Source organism: Sebastes umbrosus, chromosome 18 (assembly GCF_015220745.1).
Source record: "Sebastes umbrosus isolate fSebUmb1 chromosome 18, fSebUmb1.pri, whole genome shotgun sequence".
NCBI classification, from domain to species: Eukaryota; Metazoa; Chordata; class Actinopteri; order Perciformes; family Sebastidae; genus Sebastes; species Sebastes umbrosus.
Genome location: NC_051286.1, coordinates 1,041,667 through 1,068,750, shown reverse-complemented (window position 1 = coordinate 1,068,750; position 27,084 = coordinate 1,041,667). Strand labels below are relative to the sequence as shown.

Here is a 27,084-nt window from a genome sequence, read left to right as displayed (position 1 = left end):
GCTCTGATGTCCTTACAGGTTGTATATTAATATTAATTTCCACTTTCCATGAGTTAAATATTTTAACCAACATCAGTCCTGATCATAAATACCAAATATTTATTATTCTCTGTATGCTGAATGCCGGGGGGATTATCTGGTGGAAAATAGTAAAAACTACAATGTTGAGGTCAGGGCTCGAGACTGGATGTGTGATTTTATGCTGAAATGGCTGAAGGATCAAAAACTTTGGTTTTAATGGGTTTCATTGAGGACATTTTTGTCCTTAAGGGTCTCACAGTCTGTATTTTGACTATATAATATATTATAGACTTATTATAGGAGCTGAGATTGAACTTAAAAAATTCGAAATACATAAATAAATAAAACTTAATGCATGTTATGTGCATTAACGCGGCCAAATGATTGAAAAACAAAACATTATCAAGCCCAAAACGCCCCCCCCCCAGCGAGGTTAATGGTGTTTCTCATAAAACAGAAGTAAGACGTTCCAGCTGGAGACGAGAAACAGCCGACGAAGCTTTTCGGTTTCCTTCCTCCTGAACTCCCATAAACAGGAACTTCACTCAGCTCCTTTTCTGCTTCTACTGAAAGAAGAAACGACGTGTTCTCCTGCTGATTAAACATTTAATTAACATCAAAACACACACACACAAACACACACACACACACACACACACACACACACACACACACCCACAGTCCTGCTGCCACTGACACTCACTAGAGCACCACATGTGGATTAATCCGCCGCTGAAAATAGTCCCCAACGAATGCTCTATTTCCTCCCGTTGGTTTGATAACATCTCCAGTGAGCAGCTGGTTTATGAGATTCCTTTACAGCGGAGTACCAGTAGAGGAGACGTAAGCGATGATTCAGGATGACCTTTGACCTGAACAGTAGGAGTGACGGTGAGGTAAAGACAGACTGAGATTAGAGAGTGAACCGGGCTGTCGAGGGGCGTTTAAGACTCCTATCTTCCTCAAACACTCACATCCTGGACGCCTGTCAGCACTAAACCCTGGAGGCCGTTTGGTGAAGTCAGAACCGTCACATTGTGGAGCGACGAATGAGTCACCTTCTAAAGATGTCTGACATCAACGCAGCCGACAGTTGAGCCGTTTCCTTTCCTCGATTGTTCCAGGAAGAAGGCAAGAAGGGATCCATTGTTCCCACACACCTCAATGGAGCAGCAGACTGGGAGGCTGCTGGGTTTACTAGTTACAGAAACTAGCAGACTGGGAGGCTGCTGGGTTTACTGGTTGACTACTACATTTCTGGTAAGGTGACATCCGTAGCAGCTCATGTTTTTTGCTCCACAACCACAGAACAACCTTCTGCTGCTCGTACGTCTTTTAGAGAATGATAATAAAAGAATCAGGAGGAAGGAGGACAAGAAGAAGCTGGTTGGATTTCAGAGTCTTGGATGTTTAGACGTGTCGTACCGACGGGTGTCGTTCCGACTGTGTGGTACCGACAGGTGTCGTACTGACAGGTGTCGGGGCAGCTCACCTGTATGAGCGGCGGCCTCCAGCGCAGGTTCTTCAGCGGAGCGGGCGCGAAGCCAGCGGTCATTCCGGACGGCCTCTTCTTCACCACCAGGACGACGCCACCAGACTCCGCCCTCAGCTTCTCCACCAGATGCTTCAACTGCCAGCCCACCTGGACCAATCACAGAGCACAACTCTTGAGCGGTACTGAACACTGCAACGTATCCTCATACGACGGTTCGTATGATATCTTACAAAAAGTTATTCATTATTTTTCGTGCATTTTCCTACGAATGTCCAGCAACAGGTGACACACGTGTCAATTTCCACTCCAGTATTTTTCAAACTAAACTTCCGTCTTCACAGGAAACTACTTAGCTAGGTTCAGGAAAAGATGGTGGTTTGGGTTCAAATAACTACTGAAGTGGCGTAACTTAAGAACAGAATTACGAGAGTGGTATCGATCCTCTCATCGGACGTTTGGCAAGAAAGCAAATAAGCCTAATTCCCAAAATGCCTTGAGGACTTTGGACTCACCACGGTCTGTTGGTTGACCTGAACGACTTCGTCTCCAGCGTGAATCCTCTGAGTTTTATCTGCAGGAGACTGAAGAGCAGAATCACACAGTTGTACTCTTATTAGAAGGTAAACCGAAGACACTAAATGTCTTTTCTCTTCTCCAGTCCTGAAAACAGCAGCACACTCACATTCTCTGTAGTTCCTGTGATGACGTGAAGCCCGTCGTAGGTGGACTTGATGTAAATACCCTGAAAGATAAAACACATGTAATGAACTCAGTGTTTGAGAAGGTATATATATATATATATATATATATATATATATATATATATATATATATGTGTATATATATATATATATATATATATATACACATATATATATATATATATATATATATATATATATATATACATATATATATATATATATATGAATCTTATCTATATAAATAACTTCACGTGGTTTCTCTACAGTTCCTCACTGCTGCTGCTGCGGTGGTTTATTTGTTTGGACCTACATGTGTTTCTGTTTTGGACTCGGTGCTGATTGTGGTTCATGTTGCAGCACTTAAATACCTGTTAGTGTTTCTCGGGGAAGTCGGGTTGAATTGTGGGTTTTCTTCTTTTACAGAGCTTGTTACTAACAGTATGTGACAGTGACGTCCCTCTGATATGGTCTGAACATAAATGATGTAATATTCTTTAGTCTCATGCTGTTTTATGGTGTTTTCGGAGCTCACCAGTCCCTCCCCAGGCTTCACGTTGGTGATGTGCACCTCCTCCAGACAGGACAGCTCGCTCTTTGAGGGGTCAGAGGTCGCCTGGACCGTGTTCTCGCAGACGCCCGTCAGAGCTCGGGACTGAAACAAAATACAAGGTCAACGGCTGTTTCACGCAAACTGCACTTTAATTCCCGAAATAAGATAAAGTTACACATCGAGCTGAAACGATTAGTTGATTAATCGATTAGATGATAAATCAACATGTATTTTTTATATTTAATTAATCATTTAGGTCATTTTTTCAATCAAAAATACCAAATATTTGATGCTTCCAGGTTCTCAAAATAATTTATATATAATTAATAAAAGAGATTTTGCTACTTTTTTTGGTCTTCTGTGAACTTTTCTTTTTACATTTTATTTATTGATTCAATTAATCCATAAATGTAATTTGTTCTCCAAGATACAAACTCATTCCATCTTACAATATAAATGAATAAGACAAAGAACATTTTGAAGACTGATGGACCTTTTCCTACTTTCTTGTTATGTTTTTAGACTTATTAATTAATAAAAGAAAATATCTGCAGATTAATCAATAATGAAAATAATTATTAGTTGTAGCCCTAGTAACTCACATATGTGATACTACTTGAATAAAACTCATCAAACAGACTCAGAACAGATCTCATGATGAGGTGGTGGAATCAATATGTCAATTTTTATGCATGTATTATACACATTTATGTATATTTTTATTATTATTGATATGTTCTGTGATGTTCTGTTTTAAGAGTTACCTTATTGTTTCTTTTGCTTCATTTATCTGCTTTTAATGTCATATGAAGCACTTTGTAAAGTGCTATATTAAAAAAGAATATTAATATTATTATATTATTATTTTTAGGATAAAAATACTATGTTTCTTCACTCGTTCATTTGGCTTCTAATTGTACTGAAACTCTTCACATTATTCATTATTTATTCTATAACTCTTCACGTTATTTGTACTTCCTCAGCAAGTTTCACAGCTTCAGGCATCAAACACATTTCTAAAAGTCAGGAGAGGAAGTCCTCGGCCTCGTGCCAGTTTCTATCTCCTATATGATGACAAAGTGTCCGTTCTGATGAGTCTAAAATGCTGAGTCACTACCTGCTGTGGCCCTAAAGCTGCCTGTCCCTGACCTCTGACCTCTGTGTGGAAAAGGAAGAGAATAAATAGACTTCTGAACCCCTCAGAGATCAGAGCAGCATCACATACATGTTACATAACTGTTGGTTATGTTGAAACAGACAGGAGGATCTAGCTGGAGCTGGAGGCCTGAACTCATATTATCTCCATACTGACGAGACACCCTGAAGCCCCGCGGGGGGCCGAGGTCATGGGAAACACAAAAACATGCTTCTTTTTCTCTTGATTTGAATATTTTGATGATCCATAGCTTGTTTCTGACGAGCTGACGAGCTCGTCTCTGGGTGGAGAACAGTCTAACACTACTTTTACACAACTGAATACACAAAACTGTACAGCTGTCAAAGCTTTAAACCGCACAGAGAGTGAGTTGTTGGTTTTGTTCTCAGGCTCTCCTGCTACTTTATCTATCGTTGCAGTGTTTCCCTCTTTGTCACCTGGACAAACAAACTGAAGCAAAACCTTCACCTTCACTGAGACGCCTCGTTAGGAGACAGAAAGACTATAAAAAAACTACAGGAAAAGAAAAGATAACAAGATATCTCACACCATATTAAAGCACACAAATATACCTTCATGTGTGTTTACCATCATGTCAAATGGAGGGTTAAACAGAGGAGGCCTACTGATCCTGATCTGAGTCCAGTCCCTTTTCTTTATAATACAGTTGCACCGTAGATTCTTACAGTACACCAACATTAGATTTAGAAGTTATAGCCTGTGTTTCTGCAGTATTGTGTGTAATATCTGTGGAGTGGAGTGTGGATCTGATGTGAAGCTTTCAATCAACAGCAGCACTTTACAGTTATTGGTAAATTTAACCCTCTGAGACCCACAATAGAACCGTTTTAGACTTCTTTAGGGGGTCCAGGGGGTCTTTAGGGCGAGATAGCAGGTCAACAGTAGATGTCACATAGACGTGGTGTACATCATCTGAAAGCTGACATGATGTTGAACACTGCCAACCATTCTAAAGCTCAATAATCAAAATGTTCTATCTCATTTGTTGGCAGCTTTTTGATGATCTTTAAGGACACTATGTGACTTATCGTCTGCAGAACACTCACAAGGAACCAGGACGTAGTTTTAGTGGTTTTCAACACAGTGTTGATTCATGCACATACAGTAAAGCCTGAGGTCTCATTAGAGGAGACTCAGAGGGTCAAGAGGTCACACTAGAAGGTGGTCAGGAGGAAACGTGATTTAACATCAGCTGATTCAGGATTCTGGGAACAACAGGACGACCAACAGGAAGTGTTATCTAAGACAGGAAGTGGACGGTCCTGAGCTGAATAAACAAACCTGCAGATTCAAACGCACACTAACAGTGAACGCCACGGGACGCTCGGTGCGAGACAGGAAGAGGAAACGTGTGCTCGCTCACTCTGAGTGTGTGTGTGTGTGTTTCCGATCAGCATCTCCAAACATCCAAACCAGAGGGAAAAGGAGCAGCAGTACTCACCACTTCCAGAATCTTCTCCTCGATCTCATAAACAGTGCAGTCCTGTAATTAAAGAGACAGACAGAAAGACTGACTGACTGACTGATGGACGTCACGCTGCAAAAAACTCACACTTCAATCCTAAAAAAAAACTTCCAAACATCTGCATTTACATCCAGACGTGAACTATTCTGCCCATGAAATAAGACGACTCCTACTTTAAGCCGCTAGTTTCAGTTCGTCTTTATAGTCAAATTAATAGTGTGATGTGATTTATTCTAGATCTTGCCCTCTGATTTTGTGCTTTTATTTTGAAAAGGGATTGGACAAGACAATAAGAAAGTCACATGATTCAACTCTTTGAGCCCCACAGACTCTGGTTTCAAACTAACAGACTTTATATTTGAGTCTACATCATGAAGATTAAGTCAAAATAAATGAGATTTGTTTTTCTCCATCAGAGTTATATATACCTGACAGTGTACGACATTTAGACAATAATGTAGGGAGATAAAATAAAAAGAAAACCACTTAGTCAGGGTAAGGAAAGACGTCGTGCTTGGGCTTAAAATAAATACGTAAACTAAGTAAAACACGTACGGAAACAACGTAACACAACTACGGAAAACACGTCACAAACATCAATAAAAAACATGTGACGATCGTCACGAATGTCACGGACAAACGTCACTAACGTAAGTTACAAACAAAACACTGGTGTGTTAGTTGGGTGCAATATAAAATATACTGTAGCTATAGTGAAAAACAAACAACAGGGAGAATAGAGACGGTGACTGGAGATATCTTATGGGGAATTTAAAGGGAATATTGGGAACATTGGAGTCAGAAAGTATTGAGAGACGCATTTATGGTTTCTGTATAATATAAAATAATGCCAGCCTTTTCCTTTAATTAGGCTTTTTTGTACTACATCACATTCAATATACAGACACCGACCAGAAACAAACTGAATACAAAATAAATGTTAAGCTTGTTTTATAAAAGCCCATCGTGTGAAATGAGACAGCGTTCCTTTCCAGACGTCAGTCTGTGTGCAGAACTGAGTGAGTAAACACAGAAGAAGAAGAAGAAAAAGAGGAGAAAGGAATCAGCGGGAAAACAAATATTTGAGAAATGACAGCCTGCAGGAGAGAAACCAGAAGGAGGGACGGCGAACGCCTCCCAGAGACACCGAGAGGATTCCTCCTGCGGTCGGTTAAATAACAGCTCCCTGCTAACGGGCTGACGGGATGATTGCATGACAGCGCGGCGCGGCGACGCCTCAACGCTGCACAAAACGCTGCAGTCACATGGAGGGAGGGGACACGCTGCAAAAAATATCCAACTAAAAAACTGCTTTTCAAATTTCACCTGGGCTTTTATTTTTTATTAGGAATCATCTGCTTTATTTTAAAACTCAAAAAAGTATTTTAAACCCAGTAAAACAATCACACCTTTCCACTAAATGACTCGTAAAGAACGTCTCATAAAAGCTGTTGTGTTTACGGCCATGTTCAGACAACCTAACCACAAGTTTTAAGACTTTCATTGGCTAAAGCAGCTAGTAGTTGTTAATCTTACAGTCTTTAATGCACATTTTTAGATCATAATTTACAGTCTTTAATGCACATTTCTAGATTATAATTTAGTCTTTAATGCACATTTCTGCACATTTTTAGATTATAATTTACAGTCTTTAATGCACATTTTAGATTATAATTTACAGTGTTTAATATATCTGTCACTTTATGTACATATTATAATATGTAAATATCTGTCATTGTATATATAAATCCTCCCCGGTGTATATACAGTATATAGACATACTGTACATAATCATCCAGTTCACGTACTGTTTGTCCATCCAGTATTTTTTTCTTTGCACTATTTGTATTGTTTACTCCCAAACACATGACTTGTATGTAGTATATTTTATTTTTATTTGTATTACTGTACTGGTAATAAATCAAATATGATGATGAACAGAAGATTAAGAAGTTAAAATATAAAAACTGTCTCTTGTTCTTGCTTGTTTTGGTAAAACCGATATCTGAAAGAGGATCGTCATCAAAAGGACTTTGTACATGTAAACAGAAGTTATCTGGTTCATCATCATCATCATCATCATCATCATCATCATCATCATCATCATCAAAGCAGTGAGATTAAACCGTCTCCGGGGTCCAACATGAGAAGTCATGACCCTCTCTCCGTCTCTGATGTCCCTTTAGATGCTGCTGATGAGAAGGTTTAAGGATGTTTGAGCCTCACTGACCTTCTGGACGGTGGAGGTGAGCTCCAGGCACAGCTGGATGATTCTGCTTTTGGTGGAGGTGAAGTCGTTGGCGCTCGTCAGAGGAGTCCTGGAACAGAGAGAATATAGGTTTTATTACAGCGAGGTGACCTGATGCTGATACTGTCAGGAGTCTGTAGGGTCTGATTCTGATAGAAGGTTCTGTTTCAGTTGACCAAATGCATCCCATTGCAGATTGTGAACATTAATTAGACGTTGTGTCTTCACAGCCAACAAACGGTGATCACACGTTATCTCAAGTTTTCGTTCGATATTTACAAATGTAGAAATCTGAACATAATTAGATTCTAAATAACCTGGATTGGATACCAGATTCAGGTTGAACCTTGGCTCAGGTGTGTGTGTTTGCGTGTGCGTGACTTGACATGCGACAGATGTCAGATGTGTTTTGGGCGTCAGTGCAGGAACTTGTCAGTGTTTGTGTGTAACAGCTGCAGCGATGCAGGAATGTTCTTCAAGCTGATACAAGCTGAGAAAAACCTGACGGCAGCCAGAGAGACGCATGGACAGCTGACAGATGTCTCACATGTTAACAAGGACCAGCAGCACCGAGAACTAGAGTCTGGTATAAAGTCTACCTGTCCAGAGAGACGCACGGACAGCTGACAGACGTCTCACATGTGAACAAGGACCAGTACCGCTGAGGTCTGAATGAGTGTCAGATAACATGCGTCTGGTATAAACTCTTACCTGTCCAGCCAGGCCAGCATACTCTTGGCGGCTCCGATCAGCTCGACCACGGCGGTCAGGAACTCGTTGGAGGGCTGATGGGAGATTTTATTGTGGTAGGCGGGGTTCTTCCTGCGCTGCGACACCGAGCTGTTGAGGTTGTGGTGCGCCGCTCTCATCTTCCCCACCAGAGTCTTCAGGTTGTCCTTCTCCACGCCGTAGTTCTGTCCAAAATAAATGGAGACGTGCTTCAAATACAACAGTTATAGAGCTTACATCTTAAACAATACATTACCAACATACAGAATGCTAAAGCTGCAGTGGGCAGAATTATTATTAACTAATGTCTAGTTCTCACTACACGACTTTGGCCCTGATTTTCTGCTCCCCGACAAAAGCTCGGGGAGCTCAGATATCTAGCATGCTAAATATCTGGACCTGTCGTGGACTCCGGCCACGAGCTCCAGCCGATGAGAGCGTGAGACACGGGTTGAGGGTAAACCTGGAGGAGGAGGGGTCGCCTGTAACAACAGGAACTGACTGAATGTGCTGCAGTCGCAACAAGGAACAAAATTGTTGTTCCACCGAGAGGAATAAATAAATAGTAATAAAGTGTAGAAACGGGCTATTTCGCGAAACATGTGCCAACAACAACATCAGCAATGTGTTCCGCGTATGGTATCACGTCATTTATCGGGTATTTCTCGTGTGTTTTCGTGACAACACGTAGTTTGGAGAACTCATCTGGGATTCCTCCGGTGAAAGATCTTGTAGTGTGTGACCTCCTGTTGCTGGTCAGTCATATAAATCAGATCAGATATAAATCAGTTTTATATCTATAATGTTTCCTCTCAGTCAGCTGACGGTGTGAACACGCCGGCTTGCCGGAGGCGGCCCAGATGTTTGAGGCGTAGTGACACTCAGAGCCAACAAAAACATCTGCAGCCAAACTGACGTTCCACCTGTCGACTGACTGCACTGTAAAAAATAACAGACATCCACCGTAATGAAACATGACACCTGACAAGAGAGTTCAAGTCATGTTTCAGCTCAAATGATCAGAACTGTCTATCAGAAAAGAGCTCTACAATGAAGTTAGACCTTTGTTGGGGGGAAACAGACAGTATCTGTCTCTATATCTGACTAAACACACATGTGAGTCTCACTTCAGTTCACCAAAGATCCAAACAAATAATTAAAAATATAAACCTTTTGTGTTGAAAAGCTGAAGAAATGCAGAAGCTGAACAGAAACTCTCCTCTAGAGCTGCACCTACTGGTTATTCTAATTATAGATTAACCTCTTCATTGTTTTTCTGATTAATCATTTAACTGTTTAGTCTATAATATGTTCCCAGCACAGTTTCCCAGAATCCAAGGGGATGTCTTCAAATAGTTTTATGTCCGACCAACAATCCAAAACACAAAGATATTCAATTTACAATGAAAGAAGCAGCAAATCTTGACGTTTGAGAAGCTGGACCCAGAGAATGTTTAGTATTTCACTTGAGGAATGACTTAAACAATAATTTAATGGCTTAAACTAATAAATGAATCAACTAATTATTTCAGCACCATTCTGTTCATACCCAAATCTGTATTGAATCAACAATAAACCTGACTACCATGGTGGAAAAACACATCTAACTGCTCTGTTTGTCACATTTTAACACTTGTTGAAGTGTCATTACACTCCAAAAATTACTATTAAAGATAAAACAATAGTTCAAGCTCAATGCACCACATTAAGGATGAAAAGAGTAGAAGCTTTTCAATCTGAAATCCTCGTTTGTAGGACTGCAACTTACTAAATTATTTTTATTATTGATTAATTGTTTTATTGATTATTTAAGTCATCGTTTTGTTGCTAAAATGTCAGAAAATAATGAAAAATGCTGTAAAAATTTCCAAGGAAACACATGTAGATGTCTTGTTTTGTCCGACCAACAGTAAAAAAAACAACAAAGATATTCACTTCACTAACAATTATGATAAAGAAAATCATCAAATCATCACAGTTGAAGCAGGAATCATCTGGAATCAACAGATGTTTGTTTGGCAATTTTGTTTGAAATATAACTAAAACCATTATTATATTATTGCTCTTAACTTTACATTTGTGCGGGATCAGATTTTGAGGAGGAGAGATAATCTGTGAGTTATATTGTGAGTTATATTTCCTATTGATTATGTACTGATACTTTGCAGGAACTGAAATGTGGTTGGGGAACTCTGGTTCTGAATCATTCAGCTTGTAACGGTAACAAGGAGATTTATTTATCTTCTGTATCTCTTAATACAACACAAGAGCCTCAGATAACTGAGCTACATTCACTGTTACCTCTGAACAGCCCGACTATGTTCTCTTAACTCATGAAGCTGTGGTGTTTCAGTTTCTCAGGTGGAAAACTGATCATCTGACGGCCGACGGAAAACTGCTGCTGGAACAGAAACGGCAACGGCTCTTCCTCTGTTTCAATCAGTATGTATGTGTGTGTGTGTGTGTGTGTGTGTGTGTGTGTGTGTGTGTGTGTGTGTGTGTGTCAAGGGAAGGGTGGGGGGGTCTCTCTGACAGGTGGGAGTGGTCACATCTGTTTCCTGCGCCACACCAGAGAGCAGTAAACTCGGCTCTGTGCTGCAGAAAATATCCACAAAAGAACGTCACTTGACCTTCAATTGAGTCAGACAGGAAAAACTGTGGAGCTGCTGCTGATGGACGATCTATTCAGGACTCTGTTCGGTCTGATGTCACGTCCAAGTTCGGCTCTTAGATCTCATAATCAGTTCCATTCGCTGTGGAAGGTCCAAAGCCCGGGAAAAAGCCAGCAAGTGAACCTCATATTTTCTCACAGATGAGTTAAGTTCAGGTGAAACTGAACATAAATATTCACTAAATCAGTGGTGGAATGTAACTAAGTACATTTACTCAAGTGCTGTTGTTAGGTACACATTTAAGGTACTTTTACTTTACTTCTCTACTTCACTACATTTCAGAGGTAAATATTGACATTTTACTACATTACATTTATCTGACAGCTTTAGTTACTTTACAGATTAAGATATGTTGCACACAAAATATATGAAAAAGTTAAAGTACATCTTTTTTGTAATTTTTTTATACAAAAATTTCAGCTTCACGAATGTGAAGATTGTCTGCTTTTCCTTTAAATAATGTTAATGTCATAATGTTGAGGTTTGGACTGCTGGTTGGACAAAACAAACATAGTGAAAGTGTGACTTTGGGCCCTGGGTCATTGTGACGAACATTTATCACTATTTTCACTATTTTTACAAAACCAAGCAATCAATCGATTAATGGAGAAAATAATCAACAGATTAATCCATAATGAAAATATTCATTAGTCAATAGTTCAAAATGAGCTTTGCCTCAACCAACTACAACAGTAAAATCCTGCTTTTACATTAATGCATGAGTAAGAATAATCTAATGATAGAATATTATATGCGAGCGCGCATTGGACACCGACCCGGGTGATTTATACGTGTAAGAAGCTACAAAGAGTCCCTTTAAAATATCTGAATACCTTCTCCTACACTGCACTAAATTCACAGTGAAAAAAACACAAATACAGAAATGTGAAATAAACAACCCAAACATGAATATATATTGTGTTCATGTGTCCCAGTACAGAACTGGCTTCACAAACAGTTCAGTAGAACCAGAGGACCTGTTTTACTTCAAGATAATGTCCCCATTCTACATCCAACAAGCTGAGTCATATCAAACTCAAACTTATCTCATACCCCATTAGCACATGTTTCCCTTCCTGATTAAATGACTGACAACTTTTTGGGGAAATCCCACACTGCAAAAAATATCTTTTCTTGAAATATTAAAGTGACTATTCCACGTTTCTGAAGCAGTTTTATAGATTTTAGGATCTTGATTCCCTGAAGTAATATACATCTGCTCATAATGTCCACATTCCTTTTGAAAGACTAATTCCCCTCATTACAAACAAATAGATAGAGATAACCATGATCTGCCAGTTGTCAGATAATCTGATTTTGGAGTAAAGTTGATATTGATGGATATAAGAATAAATGAAGCTTCAGTAAGACAACATTAAATAGTAGTATGTCTGATAACCGTCCCTGTTTGTCAGCGGTGACAGCAGAGTGTCAGGCTCCATTTAAAAGGCTGCTGGATCCCATTCAGACCAGTAACACCATTAAACCATTAAAGCTCAGCACTGACTGTAAATCCTCCTTTTCACTGTGACACAGACAGTCAGAGCTCATAAACAGCTGACTGAGGGCCTCTCTGTCTGCAGCTCATCAACACTGTTTTATCTGTTTTAAACAACAGCTCTGAAATGTTTGGCTCCTGTCACGGTGCCTTCAGCTGAGGTCAAATACTGTTCCTTAAAATCAACATTTTAAAAAAGGCATTTTGTGAAATTACTCATTTGTTTTATAATATGCAACTTAAGCCAAATATAGTTATTTCACAGCTGGCTGCCATGTTTTACTTGTGTCAGTCTATTATTTATGTTTTACCAACTTAGTTTTAGTTTGAACAATGAAACAAAACATTTTAAATGTTTCTTAGGACTATTTCTGTTAAACTTTCTTTCTAACAAATAAACAAATCCGATCTCTGCAGAAACCTATGCTGAATACTTTTTTTTTTTACAGTGTAGAAGTATTAAAGCCAGCAGTCAGGGCGTGTTGCCAGATCTGATAAAGATTTAACAGAGTGCATTTTATTTACATCAGCACATTCTCTGGCATGAGAGCCAGCAGGACCAGCAGAAACCACTGGTATCACACCATGTGATGGACACACATACTGTAGAGGTACTTGGTGTTCACACGTTGTTGCTCTGCAGCTGTTGGCAGCAGGAGAGCTTCATTACATGTGGACAGACAGGGAGCTTCCTCTTACAAAGATACTGGAGCTCTCTGCAGTGATGGAACAAGTACTCAGATCCTTTAGTACTAATACCACACTGTGAAATACTCCACTACAAGTAAAAGTCCTGCATTCAAAACCTTAATTATGTAAAAGTATTATTAGCAAAATTGAGCAGTAAAATGTTCCCTGTCAGTGTTTACCTATTATATCGATGTTTCTATATTAATATTACGGCTGCATTGATGTGCATGTTGCATTTTAACTCCTTTATATCCTGTTGGCTAGTTTAATCTACAGCAATGCATCATGGTCTATTTCAGCTTTGTGACGATGCATTTTCCAGCTGACCCAAGAGGCTTTCTAAAGAGTTTATTTAACTTCAGAAGGACGAGGATTTTCTCAACACATGACAACAAACATTCAACATCAACTAGGGCTGTCAATCGATTCAAATAGTTAATCTGTTCAAAATGAACCTTAAAGGGAGATTTGTCAAGTACTTTATCCTCTTATCAACATGGGTGTGGACAAATATGCTTTCTTTACCCAAATGTATGTATATATTTATTATTGTAAATCAATGAACACAAATCAATGACAGATATTGATCCAGAAACCCTCACAGGTTCTGCATTTAGCATAAAACAATATGCTCCAATCATAACATGTCAAACTGCAGCCCAACAGGCACCAACAGCTGTCAGTGTGTCAGTGTGCTGACTTGACTATGACTTGTGATTATGAAGTTTGGTTGATGTTACAGCTTCTTCTGGTGGCCTCTGAAGTCTAAATAAATGAGATAAGTCGCTGCAGCTTGAGGTCACCGCAGTGTGAAGTTGCTGTGAGCTGCTTCACATATTTATTCGGGGTGTAACAGAACACAGATGTTTGGGTTTGCTACAGGACTGAGAATAACTTCTGTCTCAGCATGTGGTGAACACAACTGTCAGGTTTTTGGCAGCTGGCTGGTTGCTGACTGTTGCTCGTCAGGTGAGCTCAGCCCATTCAGGTCGAATCATCAGACAGTGAACACGTGTACAGGCTCTGTATTTGAACATGTAAAACAAACCCTATAGCTCTGTAAACTATGACTGTGACTATGTCACAGGTATAAGGGTGGAGTGGGAGTTCATAAGAGATGTCATAAAACATGTTTGTGACTCTAATATCTCTGCTACTGTACTACTGCAATAAAATGTTTAGAACAAAAAAAAAAAAAAGAGTACAGCGAACACTGATGAGAAACCAGTTAATTATAGCTGAACTAAGAACAGTGGATTGGATAAAATCTGTATGTTAACACTGTTGAAGCCAAGTCATGAGACAGTATTTGTCTGTAAACAGTGACATCAAACATATTAACCCATTAGTGACTCATTACAGAAGGAGTCTGTTAGCAGAGTGAGTCACACACAAGCAGATCTCTGACTGCAGATTCAGACAAAGACAAAGAAACAACCAACAACCGCAGGAGTTTTCATCTCTGTGGATCTGTGACCGCTGTTACAGAGAACACAAGTATAATATAATTAACCCTTAGTGCTGATTGATGACGTGTGGAAAACGCCAGCTGTGCCGCTTTTTCTTTTCTTTCCAAGGTACTCGGGAGGTTGCGCTCCTGTCGCACCTGTCGTTACTAAGCAACCAAAAGCTGCGTGCTGCGATGACGATGATGATGAAGTTGCAGTAATTTAACAGTAAGGCCTCACCGACCAAAATAAACACAAGCAAACAAAAGATAAATGGATTTCCAGTACTGTATATCCCTCACTGGAGCTTTACTGCTGGATGTCTCTGTCTCAGTGTGGCTGACCTTGCAACCGGATGTTGTGTCGTTCTTGGATGTAAAGGATGAAACCAGTGAAATAGTCCGTGGGACAGACGGTAAAAGTACCTGCCAACATTATATATACTGAACTGTGACATTTAGTTTGATGCTGTGTGTGACTGACCAGTGCACAGAGCAGATCCACGGCCTCCAGCACCAGCTCCTGGTGTCCGACCCGCGACACGCCCAGAGACAGCAGCTCCTGGTGGGACATCCTGAGCAGCTTCTCCCCGTCCACCTGCTGCCGCTGGAAGGACGGGATGTACTGCTGCAGGCTGTCGTCCAGACCTGAGGGGACAGACAGAGACACAACACTGAGCGGGGACACCAAGGAAAGACCACGGTTTTATAGACGGCATTAAATAGGCAATAAAAACATATGAACAGGGCACAGAGAGGAAGAAGAGGATGATCAGTAGTGCACATGTGAGGCAGAGTAAACGATACCAAGACTGAGTTTCAGTGAGAGTCGTCTCTGTTATGATCCATTCAAGTTTGACAGCAAACAGAGCTGCAGAGTCAACACTGACTTATTGACTCTTCCTGCTGATGCATCACAGCTAACAGCATCCTGCCACCTCACCACCTCACCACCTCACCACCTCAGCTCTCCTCAGGAGCACTCTGGGTTTACACACACAGTCTAAAGGTTTGATCCCTCATATTCAGCACCATCAAATGTTCCTCTGTTAATTAAAGTTGAGCTTCTGGCTGAATATTAACATTTGAGTTTAGTCAGGGTTAATCCGTTCCTCACACAGTCAAACACGAGTTACTATTATGAAACAAAACACAAACACAAAACTGTCTTAGTGTTGAAATGACTGCCAAAAAGCTCAAGTTTTTCTTGCGCCCTCTGGCCGCTCGCATTTAAAGGAGATGAGACCTGGACCGTTCTGACTGTAGAACCCCACCTTCAATCCCCGTGACCTAATGTGACTTTGAGCGAGACACCGCCGGCTCCAACGGCGCCACTATGTGGCCGACCCTGAACTCTGACCTCTGACCCCTCAGTGAAAGGCAGCAGCAGCAGCGGGAGACGAGATGAAAGAGTTCTCACCGCTGGATCAATGGAGGAGCATCAACGGACATCCAGCACATGATTCTACTGACACACATCAGAAAGCAGAGCGCTCACCTCGGGAGGATCTGGATGGGTTTGGTTTGTAAAAGACTGACAAACTAAACAATGTGTGAAATTCATTAAATATGTTTTATGGATTCATCTTAACTAATATCATGACTCATTCATTTTAAGTTATCTATTTACATTTAAATGTAAAATCTGCTTTATTTATAGTGAAGTCTGGTTCAATGATTCTCATTTGAAGGTTTTAAAACCTTAAAAAGAAAAACTAGAAACAAACAAAATATGAATATTAGTTTAATCAAGGTAAACGGAACGATCCTGTACATAACAAGAAGTGACATCTAACTAAAAACTATTTTACAAAAGGAGAGCAAAGATTCAAATGTTTCACTTTCTATCAACTTTAAAAGTCAGAACTCATAAAACACAACAACGTCTAGTCTACAGTGGAAACGACTGGATGATTTGTCGACTGACGGAAAATTCATCTCTAGTAATTTGGATAGTTGATCAATCATCATAGTTCTCAATGTGATTATTTGCTGGTTTTCTGTTATAGTGAATTAAATATCTAGTTTTGATTAAACAAAACAAGCAATCTGAAGATGTCACCTCGGGCACTGGAAACTACTGATGGACATCTTTCACTTTCTTTCTGACATTTTTCAGACCAAACAATCAATCAGGATAATAATTGGCAGATTATTTGATAATGAAAATAATCATAAATTGCAGCCCTTGTTGCATTCACCTCATAATGCAGCTAATTTATAAATCAAACTAACCAAATATCAGTTAAAAGTTAATAATGAACATTATTACAGGTTAATACAGTTTAAAGCTGTAGAGAAACTGACATTCAATTTAGACAGTAAAATAGCATTTCAGCTAAAAAAAACATGGAAATTAATCACTGATTAAGTACTGATTCACTAACTAGCAGAATCACTTTCATTGGCAAAGTACGTGTGCATATACAAGGAATTAGACTCTGTTTTTTTGCATCTCTCTTATATGAAAATATAAAATAACAGCTGGCACAAGGACAACAAAGCTGGACAAATAAACCTCACACTTGCAGATTGTTTCTATAGATCTGCTGCGGTACGAATTGGACAAAATTATGTAAACATAAACAACAATAAAATAAGAAATAAAACTACAATGGCTCGGTGTTGGACTCCTACTGATCTATGAATACATGTTATTAGAGAAAGCTTTTGTCCACCAAATGGCAGACTTTATGAAGCCGGATCAGCTGGCCAACAAAATGCCTGAGCTGGTGTGAACAGTGAAGAAAACAACTGTCCCTGCATGTGGTCATTAAAGAAACTCCACGAGTCCTGTTGGTCTTCAGACGGACACGCAGGACGACAGATGGTCGACACTCCCGTCGACAGCAGGGAGGAAACATTCCTGTTGAACTAACTGCTGATGTGACACCTCTGTGTTGTCACCGGTTCACACCTCTGACACCAACAATAACAACAGCACACCGGGAGACTTATTATCACTATAAAGAGCACTTCTTATGTTAAAGCCATGCAGGGTAACACATTCACTGTTTTAATGAAGAACTCTTGGCTCCTAATTTTGGGACATTTTGGTCTTTAACAGTTTATCAAACGGTGAAGTAAGAAATCTGGCTGGAAATATGTTTTTTTAATTTATTGACTTACCAGAAAACATGCTATATTGTGATATATATCATTACTGAGATATGAAATGACCTATAAAGGGGGAGAGGATTTTGCCATATCTCCCAGCCCGACACATATCATGCAAGGAAGTCAAGATGACTTGTCAACTGGCAAATGAGAGTTGAACAAAGGACTGCATGTTAAAATAAGCAGTACTGAACCTCTACCCTACAGATCTCCTTCTTTACGTTTGTTTTGCTTTCTGCTCCAGTGGAGCTGCTGCATCAAACGTGTGACAGAAACGTGTTCTGCTGCTACATGTCCCTGGAAACATGCCCAGATGAAAACTTTACATGATATTCCCAAACTACCTCACATAAATATTCACACTCCCTGCCTGGAACACACCCCTAAAGAACTCTCCATGACAGAAGGTTTGATGGTGAACTAACATATTTCAAACCAAACTCTGGTGTGTCAGAGTCGGATGGCGGCTGGCGAAAGCTGTGGTCACCAGGAATGTGTTGGCGACAGCCTGGATCACATTACTGACACCCGAGGAGGCCGATAATCTCTCAGCGGCACAGCAGGGTCGGCTAAATGTCACGCCACAGCCAAATCACCTGCTAATGGAAGCGTGACAACGCCGGGCCAGGCCGCCGTGCAGAGCACGCTGCAGAGAGCGGAAACCTTCACAAGCTAATCCGAGCTTCTGTTGAGCTTTTACATGATTATTACTTCAACACATGCAGAAATATTCAGGTCACGTGGGATGATATTAATGGTTTCAGGTCCAAATTCACCAGCTTCAACTGTTCAGCTGTTGAGTCATGGGAGTTCATCTTATTTCATAAAACAAATGAAGACGTACTCTCCACTGGTATAGATCTGTTCTCAGTTTGATTTAAAATATGGTTTTGAGGCTAAAATCAAGGTTAAAGACATACATTTACACTGTGGAATAACCTGAAATATTAAATAAAAACAAGTCCGGCACAGTGCCAACATCCAGAGCTGGATCCAATGTTCTCGTGAGAAATAAATTGTCATTAATTTATGTGACAGTTGAGACATTTTCATCATTCCACATTTTGCAGTTGGGTTTGGCGCTCGGCCCAAACTGAAATCGTCTTCAATCGGCTGGCAGACAGCGAGGAACGAGCAGCATCACCGCTCTGAAATACTGCTGAGCGGTTTGTGTTTTTGGCTTCAGAGACGCTTCTCAAGCAGCAGGAAGATTAATGAAACACAGCAAACTGTGGCTGTCTGCATGAACACTGCAAAAACTACCGATAAGTTATGTAACGTTAAGATGGCTCAGATAAACTTCAATAATAAGCTTTATTCTGGGTATTAAAAGCCGTGCTAAATGTTGTTGTGCTCAGCCGGCCATAATCCAGTCAGAGTTTTGAAACAACCACAAATCCTCCAGTAAGGTGAGATCTGTACGACTTCCAGAATCACTAAGACCTGGGAATCAAGTCAACCACCTGTATTTCTAAGCTTTCCAGAACTTCGACTCATCCTAAAAGAATCTCTCATGTTCATCTACTAACAGAACCATTCCCAACTTTTTCTGATTCACCACCAATCTTAATCTAATCAGCTGTGAGGTCAGAGCCCAGTTCACATGAAAAAACAGCCTGTTTTAATCTTTGCTCTTTGTAAAGCACTTTGAAACCGAACTGTTTGTTGACAGAATACATTTGACTGAACATGAAAGCTCGCTGGAGACTGAAGAAAGTTCACAGTGACTCTGTAACATCGACAACTTTCTCACTCACTTCCTATACAAGCCAGTAAATATTTACAAACTAATAGTGATACTCATAGAAAATAACTGTCTCTTGATTTAAGAAAACTAAGAAGAAAAGAGTTTGCATTTCCAGCAGCACCAGTTTCCACCGTTTCCTTTAGTCTCAGATGTAACAGAAGTTAATCTGTCCATCTGTGGTCTGCTCTCTGACCAGTCTTATATTTGCAGACGACTCTGGGCCTCTGCCCTCCTGTCAGTCAGCTGCTGCTGGGAAACTCTCTGTGTACCGACAGCAGCAGCTCAGGGTGGGAAAGTTTTACTTCGTACTTCAGCGACAAAACCACCGGGTCACCTCGAAAACCACCAGACAGTCACTGCTTTACAAGCAGCCTCGGTGTTACGAGATATGGAGATAGTAGTATCATATGAAACTAGAAAACCTGATGAATCCATCGGTACCAACCATGTCGTACTAGCTCGTCAGGAAGGACGCTAAATAACGCTCCAAACTTACACTAAATTTTGGCGAGGAAAAACTGTCATGTCCATTTTCAAAGAGGTCCCTTGACCTCTGACCTCCAGATATGTGAATGTAAATGGAATAATCACAATGTGATCACAATGTGATTAATCACAATTAAATATTTTAACTGATTGACAGCCCTAGTTATTTTCAAAATCTAGATATGGGCCGATAATTGGTTTACTGAAATATTACCAATATCTGATATCAACCGGTATCAGAAAACCCTACAACCAGATAACAGACTGATAAACGTATCTTTCAATAACCTGGCCTTTGTTGACATGGTTCCTGTTGTGGACCAGCTCCTACATATAAATTCCTGGCTGACAGTAACTCAGTTAAAGTATTTACAAGGTGTGCTGATGATAAAGTGGGTAAGTCCGTCCGGCTGCAGTCAAACACGTGAGGAGGTCAGTAAAAAGAGCTGCAGGTGAAACTCCAGCTGCTCATAAACAGTCCAGTTAATCATTTGTCAGAAAGATCAAAACAAACACGATGTTGGGCCTCATTTTACAAAGCGCCACGACAAGACCTCCCTCCTCCAAATACACTCATCTTTCTCACTAAAAGGAACATTTAGAAAGTCATTTGTTAGTAAAACGACATTATAACTTCCCACAGCCCAGAGTGACGTCTTCAGATGTCTTATGTTTTATACCATCATGTACGACAACCAAAAGCATCTAATCCTCACATTTGAGAAGCAGTTAATTGTTGTAATTTTTGCTTAAAAAATGACTAAAATCATTATTCAAATTATCAAAATAGTTGCCAATTTATGGCAGAAGGGCTTCATTAGATATAACTTTGTTTTTTTGTGCTTCCGTGGAGTTTGTGTTGGAGTCTGAGTTGTGGTGGCGGCTGGTCGTTTGGTGACTCCATTTCTAACCAAACGTTAGCTATGGTTGCACACTGTTAGCCCCGTAGCAGAGCTGAAAATAAAGGCACTGGCGAGAGTGCGTGCATGACGTCACATCTGTTGGGTTTTCCCTGAAAAACGTCCCACATTCTTCACATTAAAAGCAGTCTATAGGCTGATAGAGGAAACATAGAAAGTTGCGGAAGGTCTCATATCTTAAGTTAGTTTACAACCTGTAAAAACTTACATACAGTCTTTTTAAACAGCTGCTTTGAGTGGTTTTAACTTATATTTAAATATTTAAGTGAAATAACTAGGGCTGTCCTCAACCACAGAAATTCGTAGTTGACTAACACTCATATGATTTTTTGGACTAATCGATTAGTTGATTTAATCAACAGTTTCTCTACAAAGAATCACACAAAAGCACCACTTGCTCAGAAGTTTCTTGGAAATAAATCATTCAGCATGAAAAAAGCATTAAAAAATGACTAATCAAGTAAAGACATCTTAGTGGACTAAGACCAAAATGACCGATAAGTCGACTTATGGACTTCGAGGGGGCAGTCCAGTAACAACATAACCATCAGCCCTGTACTGCAGTCTGACATCCTTCATTCTAATAAAAAGACTCCAGACAAGATCAGACTGCTCGATAACATTTCTCTACATTGTGAAATTGTCCCGGCTGAACTCTAAATCCCTCGTTCATTACAACAAATGGCACGTGTTGTGTTGTCGAGGCACAAAGCCGGAGTTGGGACCCGACACTCCCCAGCTGGGGGCAACAAAAGGAATATTTACCTCCATCACAACAGGACGAGGGCGGCGAGCAGAGAGAAGTGGTAAAAGAGCACTGAGGCTATTCATGGCTTCACTGGGCCTCTGTCAAACCCTACACTATATCTCTCACACACACACACACACACACACACACACACACACACACACACACATCTCACTGGTACGAGGCAGCGGGGGGGAAACACACACACACACACACACACTGGTTAACAAACACTATTCAAGAGGAAAAAGGATTTCCTTTGGCAGATTTGCGCTAAGACGTCTTATGAAATCAAACAAAGAGGAATTCTGGGAGTTAACGATGTGTTAAGCTGAGCTGAGCTGTGATCTTAACATTCATTGTTGTTTGCATCAATACACATCCCTGGTGCCAACAGCAAGGATTACCAAGTAAAAGGTCACGTCAGGCTAGTAAATCTAAAAAAAGAATCATACACATCGTTTTTGTCCAGTGGCAAATAATAATCAAAAAGGCAAGGTAGAAATTGTCTTCGGTTTTAACAACTTTTTTATATCAGATTTTATGCAAGGTGGTTTTTAGCATATATTTGGGCACGTTTCATGTCCTCTTTAACGTTCATTCATTATTTTTAGAGGTATCCTGTCATGAACTGAAGGGTTGGAGGGTTGGAGGAGTAGAAATGTTGACCTGATGGTGGCATTTAATGAAAAGACAACAAAGTCAAAGACATTCAGGAATGTCTGTACCAAACTTTGTGGGAGTCCAAAAGCAATAAACCCATGCTGCTGTCCTCCAGTTACTATTCTGTTCCATCATGGAGACGGCGGTCCTGCAGGTAATCATCATTCGGTTCTTTATGACGTTTCAGGTTGTCGGAGCCGTCAGCTGTGACGCAGGCTGAACAAATCTCCCAATCTGCTTTACTGGGATCCATTAATGAATCCTGGTGATAGAACTGACTAACACAGAGTTTACTAATATTTCTGTCTCACAGCAGCACATTTTTATGGCTGTTGTTTTTACTAATAAGCTTATGAGCTTATTTAGGATTAATAACTCCTTTCACAGTTTTATATCATTATAATTTAATACATTTTGGGATTTTTTTTTTTTTGACTGTTTTTTAACAAAATAAGCTATTTGAAGACATCTATTTCTCTAACATTTTATGTTGGGTATTTTATAGACAAAACAATATCTATAAATCTAATAATGATTAAAAAAAAAAAGAAACTGTTGCCGCCCTAGTCCTGAATACTTTCTTATTATAGTAAATTTGCATGGCATTACTGTCATCAGTTTAGTAAATTTGTGAATATGGGTTGCAACTAAAAAATATTTTCATTATCTGTTAATTTGGCAAATATTTTCCAGATTAACAGATTCTTTGATTGATCTATAAAATGTCAGAGAATTAAAAAAAAGCCATCACAACATCCTAATGTCTAAGATAACGTTGTCAGAGTTCACTTGTTGTGGTCAACCAACAGTCCAGAAGTCAAAGATGTCCAGTCTACTGTTACAGGTAACAAAGAAAAGCAGCATGAGCAGCTGGAACTGGATAATTGTTGGTATATTTTGCAGTTGACCGATTAATCGATTATGGAAATCGTCGGTCCATTAATAGACTAATAGTTCCAGCTCTCCAGGAGTCCTGAGTGAACGTGACTCTGGATACTCTCACTCCTGAACGACGTGACGTCAGTGTTGATCACAAAGGAGGGAAAAAGGCAGGAAGAGGCGCTCGCTGGAGAGAACTGGGATGTTTCCTCTCATTCAACTTCAGTCAACTCAGTTTCACTCAGAACACAAACGTTGGTCCCAAAGAAAGATAAAAATATATCAGCCAATCAGGAGAATCCATCCACTTACAACAATGACAGTTTTGCAGTTCTTGGTTCTGTAGTCTTTTTTAGTCATTTTTGAGTCTTGAAAAACTTAAATTCGAAGTTTCATTTTCAGTAGCAACTCAGAATATTGTCTTTTCAAATATCTTGTGATTTAGTTAGAGGAACGAGGAATGTTTACAATAAATATATTTAAAATATATCTGAATGTGTGACCGACTGTTTTTGGTGTTAAAAATCTTTGAAAAGGATCACAAATAGTGGGATGGTGACACTTTTTCCAAATGACTTCAAACATATCTTTATGTACTGCTAATATCAGCCAATAATATTGTCCCTACCTGGTTCAACTTCTATTAAACACAATCCCAACTATACAGAATCTGATCTGTATATCACAATACATATCTCCCAACTCTCTGTGCTTCCATTCAATAACCTTAACTTTAGTACGCAGGTAAGTTCTTCCAGTCCATCTCCTTGTTTATTGGCTGTATTCCTACACACTCTGGATGCGTCACCGTATTTATTGAGCTTCTTACTCTCTGACAGCCTGTCGTCATCTACGTTGTGATGTGTGATTACACCTGCCAGACGAGCAGAGGAGAAGAATGTGGATGTGTCTGAACACGCTGTGTTTACCTCGGAGCTACAGCTGTCTGATCAGTTTGCTGCTGTAACACAGACAATTAGAAACTGTCACACAGAGACTGTCACTGATCTGAGAGCTACTGTACGTAGTGGAACACTTGTCTTCAGATGGTATCAAACTGTTTTGTTCAATGTGTCCAAAACATTTAAAAGCTGGCACTGAATGCTCTGTCAGATTCTCTGATCATAAAATATTACCACATCTAAAATCAAGACATGAGATGGTTCTTATTTTGGAATATTTTGTTACGTGTTATACTCCTCTAACTCATATTGGCCTCAGCCTTGACAACCTGTCAAATTATACCCGGCCTTAACTGACCCCTTCGTTAAGCGTTTAATCATGACTAGCTCCAAATCCACTAAACCAGCCTGAAAATAAAGAAAATCTATGCTATGATACGCTATGATTGGCCAGTCTGCGTTCGAGGGGTGGGACTTAACAAAGGGTCAATTGTACATTAAGCTTAATTTAAGATTTAAAACATTTTAATGCCAATTTGAAGAGAAAGTTAGTAAAGCATCACAACTGGAAAATGAAAGAAGTCACCAGATGAACATCAAAAACAAAAGACTTTTCCAGGACGTCCTGAATATGAAAACAATTTCTATACTTCTACTACACGACTTTCCATAATAAGGGATGTTCTTGATAATTAAATGTGTTTTCAGTCTATGTTAGTACATTTCTTATGAATTTGACCCATATTCCTTGACTTCCCCCAAAGAATTCATGGAATTCCCGGACAATCCCTCCAACTGCTCCAGTAATATTCCAGTCAGCTGGAGCGGCTCGGTGACAGCCGGCCTGTGGGAACCAACTCCAGATCAAACACGAAGATTTTAACGAGAACAACTGAACCTCCCATTAAAAGAACCAGTTGCTGAAGTCGTATGAGGCGCACACACACACACACACACACACACACACACACACACACACACACACACACACACACACACACACACACACACACACACACACACACACACACACACACACACACACACACACACACACACACACACACTCACTCACTGCCTATAGCCGGAGGCAGCAATCTGCTCTGTAGCTACACTGTAAATAACCCAACAGGATGAAATGATCAACAGGTCAATGACAAAGACATTAACAAACCTAAATGCAACCTGAAGTCTGCAAGAACATTTTCACAGTGTCTGTTTATCATGATTTTACTTCTCATATTAATCAAAAGTATATTTATCTCAGCATGCAGAAAAGAACTACAACTTCCACTTTATGAACTACGACAGCAGAGTAGACATTATCACAGTGCAGAATCTAAAATGAATGAACTGTTATGAACCAGACTGTGTTGAGAAAGATAAATGATGTTTTTGAGAGAGAGCGAGAGAGAGAGAGAGAGAGAGAGACAGGAAACACGGGGAGAGAACGAGCTTTAATTGAGCCGTCCGGGTCATGTGACTGACCCCGGTGTGTTTGTCACTCTTTTCATGCACAACAAAAGTCAGATGTGGTTAAATGGCGGCGCTGCCACAGTGAAGTGTCCCGGCGACCTTTTGACCCTCCACACGACAGGAGGCCGACCTTTGTGGAGAGCTGGTATTGTCTGGGACTTTACTGACCGCCAGCTCTGCATTGTCTGCGCTGCTAAATGACGTGTGTGTTGGTATGTGTGTGTTTGTGCTGTCGGAGGACAAGCTGGACTGAATAGACAAAGATGCAGCCACAAAGATGAGGAATTTAGATTTAACGCTTTTGGTCTTAAAAAAAACTACAGCTGTCAAGTTAACGTGATAACATGATAACGTGATAACGTGATTACGCGTTAACGCTAATTCTTTTTAACATCACTAATTTCTTTAACGCATTTACGCAACCACAATATTTAATTTAAATGGTATTTTGACACACATTTCGCCTTTTATAAATATTGCACCTCCTGAGATTTGAAAATTGCTGGAGGACATATTGTGATTTCGATACAATTTGGATTAATCGCACCGCCAGGTGAAAACCTTGCATCTTCAATTTTGAGGATTTTGAAGACAGAACAGTCTCTGAAACTTTTGATCATTTCTGAAATGTATTTAGTCATCAAACTGAAACAAAACTGTAATTCACATTTCCAGAAAAGTTCATATTTTTAAGGTGCCAGATTATTTTCTTACAATATGGCCGGCATTTAACAATTATTGCACCTCCTGAGATTTAAAAATTACAGAAGGCCATATTGCAATTTCGATGAAATTTCGATTAATTGTGCAGCTCTATATTATTCACACATTCAATTTTAAGGGACTTGATGCATTTTCTCAGGACATTTATGGCATTATTCTGTTATTTTCCCAGGTTTTCCAGTCCAGAATGGGAATGGGACTCCAGGTGTCTTTTAAAAAACACAGTGATTACAGCTGTTCTTTTCTCAAATATTAAAATGGAAAAACAACAATTATTACGTAAGAGACACAAACTGGCTTCAAACACTGCAACAGAAACAATTCTCCTCGTGCCGCTGCTTGTTCAAACCTTCTTGGAATTAAAAACAGGTATTTATCAAACCACAGTGTGGATCTGATTGACATTTTATGGCTGATCTGTTAACTGGTTGGGCCTGTTTACTGCTTTAATACCTGACTCAGTGCTGTGTGTAAATCCCATCCAGCTGCCACTCAACAGCCAAGTTCAACAACCGAGTTCAACAACCGAGCAGAAATACAACCGTCAGTAAAACAAAGGTAAACAAGGGAACAACCTGCAGCCTGTTACTGAGTCAACACAACACAACACAGTCCTAATCAACCTGGACCATCATTATATACAGTATTATATATGTAACACACACACAATACATCCTAATCAACCATCATTATATACAGTATTATATATGTCACACCCACATAATAC

The 27,084-nt window shown here is 39.8% G+C and overlaps 1 protein-coding gene across 1 annotated transcript in view; it reads right to left on the bottom strand.

The window, feature by feature from the left end:
- cnksr3 (cnksr family member 3) overlaps positions 1-27,084 on the bottom strand; it is a 51,981-nt gene that overhangs the window by 22,775 nt on the left and 2,122 nt on the right. The window contains exons 2-9 of the mRNA XM_037751460.1: positions 15,181-15,344; positions 8,372-8,574; positions 7,643-7,730; positions 5,389-5,430; positions 2,753-2,872; positions 2,199-2,258; positions 2,029-2,097; positions 1,514-1,663 (exon numbers count right to left, since the gene is read on the bottom strand). Of these exons, the coding sequence (XP_037607388.1) occupies positions 1,514-1,663; positions 2,029-2,097; positions 2,199-2,258; positions 2,753-2,872; positions 5,389-5,430; positions 7,643-7,730; positions 8,372-8,574; positions 15,181-15,344 (896 nt within the window). The remainder of the gene's footprint in view (positions 1-1,513; positions 1,664-2,028; positions 2,098-2,198; positions 2,259-2,752; positions 2,873-5,388; positions 5,431-7,642; positions 7,731-8,371; positions 8,575-15,180; positions 15,345-27,084) is intronic.